At 40.7% G+C, this 11,003-nt stretch overlaps 1 protein-coding gene across 1 annotated transcript; it reads left to right on the top strand.

Moving 5' to 3' along the window:
* The first annotated feature begins 7,655 nt into the window (after nucleotides 1–7,655).
* LOC149005271 (uncharacterized) lies at nucleotides 7,656–8,501 on the top strand. The gene is made up of 2 exons (XM_089135830.1): nucleotides 7,656–7,920; nucleotides 8,035–8,501. Exons 1-2 carry the CDS (start codon nucleotides 7,656–7,658, stop codon nucleotides 8,499–8,501), a joined length of 732 nt encoding a protein of 243 aa, XP_088991956.1.
* Nucleotides 8,502–11,003: the final 2,502 nt, after the last annotated feature.

Genomic DNA, 11,003 nt, shown 5'->3' with positions numbered 1-11,003 from the left:
ACATTGGGTAACTAAATTATTCTCCACTTTGTAGACGACATCCTTGTAGGTGTAGATCTCATAAATAGCACAAGGACGCTTCCACTCAATGGTCGGACTAAGCATCGTACGGAGCATAACCACCCGTGGGATCTTCGAGTAATTGTGGTAACCGCAATCACCTTCCCGGAGATATGTCTCTTCGCCTTGCGCTTCCTCATAGGAACCGTCATAGTACTCGAGTACTGCAGGGATAGTCTAACAACATTGTACAATAAAGGAATGAGTTTCAAAGAAACTCGGTAAGGCGATTAAAATCCATAATAACATAAATGGCAGGATTCCGAACAATCATAAATGCAATATGATATGAGACAAACAATGAATGAATGAATCTAACTCTATGTATGCTGGTCTCTATTGGCAGACATGCTTTAAGTCGTAGCACCGTACTTCTTTAGGAAAGTCCACTCACATCCTCAACCATTTAAGATATCTTGGATTCCCTCCAACCATTTAAGATATCTCGGGCGACCGATTGGTAATGGGTCCTTCATCCCTCAGGACAAACCTTGGCGAGGGGGTTAAGTCAACACACTCTCTCACAACCATTTGGTATAAGTACTTGGCGCATGTCGGGTAAAACCTAGCCAAATGCAAGTCTTCTACTTGGTTACATCAAGTCAGATCCAGATACTTCCATTCCTCGTCCCTGACGATCCTTTCCGGTATCCTTCACACTAGAGTCCTCATAGTCCCTGACTACGGACTCACCAACCCTACTGATCATCCACATATGGTAAACGGGAAGCTCTCACGTCCTCTCACGGGTTGGTTACCGGTCTTAAGCGCCCGTGAGCCCAAGTCTAACCATATGCAACCCTACCAATACATGGCCCCCACAATGTGATTCCTGTCCTCTCACGGGTTGGTTACCGGTCTTGAGCGCCCATGAATCCCCATTGCTACCACGGGTCGTTCGGTCTCAATACCCCTCCGATTAGGGTCCGACATAACAGGACATCCTAGCCAAACACTACTAGACAATCCTATATATGTCATCCAACAGTTTAGGAAGGTGTCCAGAGGGCATCTCCGGAAATATCCCATAATATTCCCGTAGTAGTCCAAGGACAGAAGTGTCAAAAGGACACCTCTCCTTTCCAAACCATACGTAAGCATACACATGCATCAATTCATATCATCACATATATGGTAACTCCATATATGGAAAGAAATCAATATTTACAATCACTTGTATAACATTGGTAAGTAAATCATTCATGAATCAATTCAATATGAATAAGTAATGCTACTATAATCAAAGTTATACAACAGTAGTATATCATTGTAAAAATCTAATTTAGGAAACATATTAATGATATTCAAATATAGCAACTAGATTCATGCTATCTATGTAATTAAGGAAAATAACCATCCTTACCTTTTATAACTCGCAAAGAATCCTAAGAAATCAAGTAAGATCTTGGCAAACTTGAGAAGAAGGTCCTAAACAAGTATATACAACATATTAGGAAAGATCCCTAGCAGAATATATATCAAAATATCCGAAACAGACCATTGCGAGTTGCTTGTACTCATTGGTCGAGTGGATTGGTCGAGTGGTCCAATCGACCAATCAGTCGACCAATGCGAGCAGATAGAGCTTATAAAATCAGAGTTTTAAGATATGAAATCCGAATTTGGTGGTTCAAAAGGGTACTAATCAAGGGGTAGACTATATCAGTAGTATTCTAACATAAAGGGGACCTCAAAACACTAATCAAATCAAGGTATCAAGATCCAAATTAGGAAACAAAAAGTTACCATAAATAAATCAAACATGGATCTTGATGAATTTTGAAATAGAAAACAAGGACAAGAACTATAGGAGGATGGATCATTGCTTTTGGTAATGAAAACATGAAAACATGCATAGGTCTTCATGGAATAAGGCTTAGAAGCATAAATCTAAATAAGGAAATAAAACCTACCATATATGTACTATCATGCATCATGAAGAACACATAGTAAGGTAGAAGAGAACAACTAGAATTCTATGGATTATGGATCATGGAAAGAAAACACAACTATTAACCACTAACATGATCAATGAAAGAAGATCCAAAGAGATCAGAATTCAGATTAGAAGATTAACAGAGATTAAATCATGGTTTGATCATGAATCCTTCAAAAGCTTGCAATGATCATGGTTAAGATCATTGTTCTAGCCTTAAATCCTTAGGATGATCATGAGAACATGTTCGAGAGATGTTTGCAACAGAGGAATGCAGCATCTCTTCTACTGTCTCAACTCAAAAAGGAAAGAAAAACAAAGATGGAGGAGAAGAAGAGAGAGTAGACATACCTTTTGATGCAAAAAGAAGAGTTCCGACGAAGATCCGCCAAGAAAACTCCAAGGATGCAAGAGAGATGACTTGCAGAGGTCTTTGGTTCGTTCCAGAGGGTTTGGAGGCAGCAAATACGAAGTGGACTCGAGGTTAGACTTAAATAGAGCAAGAATCAACCTAATTGCCAAAGACAGCACCCATTGGTCGAGTGGATTGGTCGACTGGCCCAGTCGACCAATCGATCGACCAATGTTGACAAAGAAGGCCAAAACAGGGAATTGAAGGTCCAGATCAAATCCAATCCTAAAGGGGTTTTGCACACAAGTCAAGTGACTTACCTAGTAGGTAGAAATGCCTTCAAACCAAGATAGAGAGCACTCCAAGTCCATCAACTAATTAGATCTTCATCAGGATTCTGTTTCCATAAATAGAACCTCATCATCAACCTTCATGGATTCAAAGCCAGACACCAAGTCCTCTACTGGGATGGCCCAAAGCTGACTTCTTACTTTACTTCGGGTCATCGGACCTACAAATAACAAGGTTTCCGGGTCAAGGTTAGGGCTGGGTTTCACAGAGTGTGTGATCCACAGTCCACAAGATCCAGTAGTTAGAGAAATCAACCTCCCACATTCACAACAATATAATCAAGAACAAGACTAAATCAATGTTAACAATATTATTCAATGAATCAAGGTAAAGTAACGAGATATTCATCAGAGTGCGGAAAAGATACCAATAGATATATAAATCAAAAGTAGAGTGAGGCGGAATCTCACTCCACGAGTACAGCGGAATGTAGTTCGAAAATCAAATGGGATTACAACTGATTCTAAAGACAAGAAAGAAAGATATAATCTAAACTAGAGTCTTTTTTACTTTATAAAGGATGTCCTCATAGACATAGACTTCATCGATGATGCTCAAACGCTCCCACTCCACAGTAGGGCTAATCCTGGTAACCAGAGAGACCACTCGAGGGATCCTCACAGTAATCTTCGTAGTCGCCAGCACTTTGCGTATAGTACGCTTCTTCATCTTGCGCTTCCTCATATTGCGCTTCATAGCCACCAAATCCTGTAGAATAGTCTAACAAAAGATATTGTACAAAAAGTAGTGAGTTTCAAAGAAACTCAGCAAGGCAAGTTATTCCATAATAGCATAAATAACATAGTATCACAAACAAAGCATAAGATGATATGATATGAGGCAACAATGCATGTATGAGTCTAACTCTATGTATGCTGGTCTCTATAGGAAGACATGCTTTAAGTCATAGCACCATACTTCTTTGGGTAGGTCTCATCACACAACGCCGGTTAGTAGTGGGTCTTTCATCCATCTTGGACAATCCATGGTTAGGGGTTAAGTCACCTCTCTCTCACATCACCGTTTGGTCTAAGTATTGGCGCATGTCAAGGTAAAACCTAGCCCAATGCAAGTCTTCTACTTAGTCATATCAACTCAGATCCAGATATGTCCATTCCTCCCCTCTCGGGATCCTTTCCGGTATCCTTCACACTAGAGTCAGCGTATCCGACTCTCTCAAATACGGACTCATCAACCCTATAGGTCATCCACATATAGTAACGGGAAGCTCTCATGTCCTCTCACAGGTTGGTTACCAGTCTTGAACGCCCATGAGCCCAAGTCTATCCATATGCAACTCTACCCACAAATGGTCCCCACAATGTGATTCATGTCCCCTCGCGGATATAACTCACCGGTCTTGAGCACCCATGAATCCCCATTGCTACCACGGGTCGTTCGGTCTCAATACCCTTCCGATTCGGGTCTGATATAACAGGGGTATAACCTAGCCAAACACTGCTAGACAAGTCCTAGGTATGAAAACCAATAATCCAGGAAAGCATCAAAGGGCAACATTGGAAATATCCCATACTACTCCCAATGAGGTCCAAGGACAGAAATGTCAAAAAGACATTCCCCAATCCCAAATCATACCTAAGCAATCACAATCATAATTCAGTCATATCAGCCACAACAAATATCACATCATATGAAAGAGTATAATAAGACAAGATTAAATAAATAAGGAAACATACATGAGAAAGTATTTATACATAATCAAGTACATAAAGTAAATAAGGAAATAAGATTCTAATGTACTTGCAGCATTCATATCATAATAGAAACTAACATAACAGTAGCAAATCTAATTAGTTCCCAAATTAGAAACTAAATCTATGCAAATCTATGTTAATATGGTAACAACTTTCCTTACCTTAAATAGATCCGAGAATATTCCGGACGAACAAGAGGATGAATCCAAAGTTAGAAAATAATCCCTAAAATAGCATTACACAATCATTAGGAAGTAGTCCTAAAAGAATAAGCATGATTCGAATCAAATCGGACGAAGAAAACAGATTCTGCTGTTGCGGGTTGATTGGCTGGGTAGCATTGGCCAGTCGACCCAGGCAATCTGCCCAAGGGCAAATCCGAAAATAAAAAGGGAATCTTGATCCGAAACCTATGCTACACAAACCGGAATGCGACGAAACTTGGAGGGATTGTCTAACACAGTAGTCTAAGCCTAGAAAGCATAATTTAGACATCAAACCACCATTAAAACATTACTTCCTAATTTAGAACCATAGTTTCTATTTTGGTAAAAATCATAGTTTTCATTGGAAACATGCTATGAATGAAAGAGATGAACTAGATATGATTAGATCTCATTCTAGTACAAGAACACAGTAGATCAGAGGTATGAAATCATAGAGAAGCATCTATAATCCTAGAATGAATCAAAATAGGAAATATTATCATAGTTTAAGAAGAAATCATAAGAATCATGTTAAGAATGAATGAGATGATCATAGTACAAGAGAATGAAAAGAGATTGTAAAGATATGACTACAAGGTTGCAGCATCTTCATCATAATCTCAGTTCAGAGACGAGAGTGATCATAGAAAGAATAAATCATTAACATAAAAGATAGATTACTAACCTTTAATTGAAGAACAAGAGAGAGAGTTTGCAAGATTGCAAGATTAGGTCTTCTTCTTCACTCTTGGAGGCTTGGAGATGGTTTCCCTTCGTTCTCTAGGTGTTATGGAGGCTAGGGATACTAAAATCACGAAGTCATGGGGTATATATAGCAAGATTCTCAAAACAGAAGATTATGTTCGAGTTCAGCAACTCTGGGTCGATTGGCTGGGTAGCATTGGGCACTCGACCCAAGCACTCGACCCAGGCTGACAACAAAGCCAAAAATAGGGATTTGAGGGTCTTCCACTACTCGGAATCAAACGAAACTTTAAACACATATTCTATAACATACCTAGCATGGAAAATGGCTTTAAATCATATCCCACCAAGCTCTAAGGTCATCAACTAATCTTCTCTTCATCAAGGTGCAGTCTCTTCTCTATATCCAACACTGACTTCAAGTATGGGGCATCATCTTCAATCTCCATAGGTTCGGAGTCGACACTATATCATCTACCAATATGGCCCATAGTTGACTTTCACTTCTACTTCGGGTCTTCGGACCTACAATCAAAGAGTATCCGGGTTAAGGTTAGGGCCGGGTTTCACAGAGCCCCTCAGGAGGAAACACATACCCACTCGGGTAAGACTTGAAGAGCCCCTCAGGACGAAACACATACCCACTCGGGTAAGACTTGGAGAGCCCCTCGGGAGGGACACACACACCCACTCGGGTAAGTGTGCTCCCTTCCCTCGAGAGACTTAGAGAACCCTTTCAGGAGAAAGCACATACCCACTCGGGCAGGTGCGTATTATCCCCTCGAGAGCCATGCTTGAGAAGAGTACGAAAGGTAAGAAGACCTTCAATACTAATTCCAAGAGTGACGTTGAAGACGACCAAGTCAAAAGGATCAGTTACAGATAACTACTCAACATATCTGTTCCGAGACTTGGGGAGATGAATAAGCGAATAACGGCTTTATTAGGCCCACCAAAGAGGGGAATGTGCTTCCTAAGATCTCTCACCCACTCTTCAACAGAATAGGCAAAATTCAAGGAGACGCCGCCTCCAAGTATCCTCTATATAAACCTTCATCCTACAAGGAGAAAGGTACAAGATTCATCTTACCATTCATTCACTATGCCTTGAGAACTCTCTCAAGGTCTTATATTGTTGCCTAGACTAACTTGGGCGTCGGAGGCGGCTCCCCGGCCAAGACTTGGCCAGCCTGTTCTTGTTTTCTTTATAAGTGCAGGCATCTCAGCTATTCTCATTCGGCTGTAGAAGTCTTAAGGTGATCATCCAAGTATCCGGCCCTCGTAGAAGTTCTTGACGCAACAAATTGGCGCCGTCTGTGGGAAACATCACAAAAGGTCATGACGAGACGTACTACTAATCAGGTGACGAATTCCAATCAAGTTTCTACTCGTGGAAGAGAAAGGGAGATGGAGAACGAGCACGAAGAACGTTTTGAAGAGGAGGTTCTCCCTTCTCCTAATCAACAAATTCCAATTCAAGAGGAAGGTCAAGAAGGAATTCTATAAATTCCTCCAAGAACCACACCAACTCCATTTGGAGAAGGAGGTTCAAATCAACCCCCAATTCCAGCAATAGTAGCCGATCTACAAAATGTGCAAAGGGAAGTGCAACAACAAATGTTGGAACTCCAAGGAGTTGTTCGAGGCTTAGTTCATCAAGTTGGGGTGCCACTAGGACCCTCTCAAAATACTCAAGAAGGAAGGAGGCCTGAGGCCACTCGGCATATTTGGGTTAGACAACGACTAGAGAATGAGGTTCGAGAAGGGCATAATCAAAGGAGGCCCAGGCATTTGAACGAGCGTGTTGAAGAAAGAATTAAAGGAGTTCATATTGAAGAACCACCTCCCCAAGAAAATCAAACTCGGGGAAGTGTGTTCAACCGTTTGGCCGGGCTCAAGCAGACTCGAGATTTACTAAGAAGAGTAAGTCCAGATGAAAGAGTTCATGAACAAGAGGTTGAAAGCCAAGGAAGAAGGGATGTAAGGTCGGATAACCCGAGAGGGTCAACCAGCCAAACAAGATCTTCTCATGGGCCTACTTCCCAATATTCAGATCTTGGAAGTATTCGGTCTCCACAAGGGCATCAAGGAGCGCATGGTCTTGGGAGAAGATTAGAAGACTTGGAGAAAAATCCTGACGATCGAGACCAAGATGACGACTATGATGTGGTCGATAGAGAGCCCTTCTCTGAGGAAGTCATGAGAGCACCTCTTCCACCCAATTTCAATATGTCAACGTTCACTCCTTTTTAAGGTAAGTCTAACCCTCGCGAGCTTATTAGCTATTTAAAGTCTTTCATGGCCGTGATTAGCCGAGAAGATGAGTTATTATGCCGAACTTTTCTGGCTTCTCTCAAGGGCCCACAATAAAGTGCTTTTCTAGCCTAAGGCCAAGATCTATCCGAAACTTCAGAGAACTTGGGAGAAAGTTCATTGCCCAATTCCGAAGTTGTATTGGGAGTAAGAAGACGGCGGATAGCCTCTTCGCCGTTAGACAAAAGCAGAATGATTCTGTTCGAGACTATCTAAGATTTGATAAAGTGGCTATTGAAGTGGAAGAGTTGGATGACACAGTGGCGTACAATGCGTTATGGAGTGGGATAACCCAATGACGCTTGCTAGAGGTGTTACTTCAAGACAAGCCCAAGACTTATGGAGCCCTTCTCAAGAAATGTCAAAACCAAGCAACGGTTGCATAAGTTATTGAAGCCCGAGAAGAATCCACAAAGGGCGAGAAGGAGAAAAAGAATGATGGAGAGCGAGGTCAAAGCTCAAATATTCGTGGGAAGGATGACAAAAGAGGACATTGGAAAGATATACTTGCCAATGAGGACTTTACACCTCTAAATACTAAGAGGTCAGAAATCCTATCGCAAATTCGAGATAAAGACCTCTTGAAGTGGTCGGGCAAGCTCCGTGCCCTTCCAGAAGAGAGGAATGTGACTAAGTATTATCGCTTTCACAAGGACTATGGCCACCACACAGATGAGTGTAGAAATCTTAAGATTGAGATCAAGAAACTCATACAAGCAGGTCATCTTGAAAAATACATTCAAAGGAAGCGACAAGATCAAGAGAAGTCTCCAGCAAGAGCACACAAAAGACCAAGTTCGAAGAGCCTAGAGCGTGTGGAGAAGCTTTCCGAGAGTGAAAAGACGGATCTTGGAATTCCATGAATCTTCGAAAATTCTATCAATAGAATTAATCAAGACATGTAGTTCTTGCTTTACAAATCATGCAACCATTTGATTTTCAATAAAGTCTGCGTTTCCACCTCCAATGTTCACTTTCCCACGAAGAAAGTTATATTGAAGTATTCTCAAATGCTTCCCCAAATGAAGAAGAACCCAAGAGAGTTCTTGACTTAAGATAAGTTCAAGAACCTGAGAGTGTTCTTAAAATTAAGAAGAGCCCAAGAGAGTTCTTGACTTTAGATAAGTCCAAGAACCTGAGAGCGCTCTTCAAATGAAGAAGAACCCAAGAGAGTTCTTGACTTAAGATAAGTTCAAGAATCTGAGAGCGCTCTTCAAATGAAGAAGAGCCCAAGAGAGTTCTTGACTTAAGATAAGTTCAAGAACCCAAGAGCGTTCTTAAAATTAAGAAGAGCCCAAGAGAGTTCTTGACTTTAGATAAGTTCAAGAACCCGAGAGCGCTCTTCAAATAAAGAAGAACCCAAGAGAGTTCTTGACTTAAGATAAGTTCAAGAACCCGAGACCATTCTTCAAATGAAGAAGAACCCAAGAGAGTTCTTGACTTAAGATAAGTTCAAGAACCCGAGAGCGTTCTTAAAATTAAGAAGAGCCCAAGAGAGTTCTTGACTTTAGATAAGTTCAAGAACTCAAGAGCGCTCTTCAAATGAAGAAGAGCCCAAGAGAGTTCTTGACTTTAGATAATTTCAAGAACTCAAGAGCGCTCTTCAAATGAAGAACCCAAGAGAGTTCTTGACTTAAGATAAGTTCAAGAACCCGAGAGTGTTCTTCAAATGAAGAAGAGCCCAAGAGAGTTCTTGACTTTAGATAAGTTCAAGAACCCGAGAGCGCTCTTCAAATGAAGAAGAACCCAAGAGAGTTCTTGACTTAAAATGAGTTCAAGAACCCAAGAGCATTCTTCAAATGAAGAAGAACCCAAGAGAGTTCTTGACTTAAGATAAGTTCAAGAACCCGAGAGCGTTCTTCAAATCAAGAAGAGCCCAAGAGAGTTCTTGACTTAAGATAAGTTCAAGAACCCGAGAGCGTTCTTCAAATGAAGAAGAGCCCAAGAGAGTTCTTGACTTAAGATAAGTTCAAGAACCCGAGAGTGCTCTTCAAATGAAGATGAACCCAAGAGAGTTCTTGACTTAAAATGAGTTCAAGAACCCGAGAGCATTCTTCAAATAAAGAAGACCCAAGAAGTTTTTTCAAGGGATAGATTTTTCTAAGGCATTATGCTCGGGGAGTCACTCGGGATATGCTCGGGTAGCCACTCGGGAAAAACCCGAGAGCGTTCTTCAAACGAAGAAGAACCCAAGAGGGTTTTTGAATTCAAATAGGTTCAAGAACCCAAAAGAGTTCAACGAATGAAGAAGACCCAAGAGAGTTCTTAAACTCAAGATAGTTCTTGAACCCAAGAGAGTTCTTCAAGAGATCGAAGAACCCAAGAGCGTACTTCTTGAACCCAAGACGAAGAGTATAAGTATCAAAGTCTCAAATAAGGCGAAGCGTTTTAACACAAGGCATTATGCCCGGGGAGTAACTCGGGGAAGGCGTCGACGATTGAAGAACCATAATGCCTCAGTGTTAGCCATTTATCACACAACATTGAAAGGTAGCGTCATCTTGAAAATTTCATTTTCTTCAAAGCATTTGGGTGTGATGACCGAAGTTACAAATATATATATATATATATATATATATATATATATATATATATATATATATATATATATATATATATATATAAAATAAAATAAAATAAAATAAAAAAGCAAGAAAGCAAAACAACTTTTTCTTCAAGAGACAATAAAAGAGATCGATCTTGTTTCTTGGGAGGACGAAGGATCACCTCAACCATGTTTTCTTCTCGCTCAATTTTTGGAGTTTCCCGAACTATTGAAGTCTTCTTCTCAAAGCTATCTCTAGTTTCTTCTTCTTCAAGAGGCTCGGTACAGTCAAGGGTCAAGTGGATGGAACGGCTTGAAGAGCATGACACCCTTAATAAAGGCAATAGCATCTCTTGGAGAACCCAGCTGGGGGCTTCTCGACTCGACGAGACAGTCTAGAGGCAATTGGAATTCAAACAAAACTAAGAAAAACAAGGAAGGAAAGAAGATTTATTTATTGGTGAGCTAGTTGAAGAGAATGAAGTCAATCAGACAATTGAAGAGACTCAGAGCAACAAACATCTCAAATGAGAATGACAGACACTAACACCTCTATAGCGGAGGCAAGAAGAAGAGAGTCATGATCTAACAACTAAGTTTCAAGGGATGCAACGGTTGAGATCAAGCAAACTTTGGGCTAACGCAAGTTGTAACAAGGAAACGATTACAACAAATCGACGCAATGGTTACAAATTGAGAACCATAACGTTTGAAGAAGGCTTTTGAAGAAATGACTTTTGTCATTTAAGAAGACATATACCCAAGAGTCTCTAGATAAAAGCTTGGATGAGAAAACATGTAAGAGAAGCATCCCTTATGT

Source organism: Hakea prostrata, chromosome 9 (assembly GCF_041222555.1).
Source record: "Hakea prostrata isolate BN-2017 chromosome 9, UWA_Hpros_2, whole genome shotgun sequence".
NCBI lineage: Eukaryota > Viridiplantae > Streptophyta > Magnoliopsida > Proteales > Proteaceae > Hakea > Hakea prostrata.
This window is presented reverse-complemented; position numbering and strand designations above follow the sequence as displayed.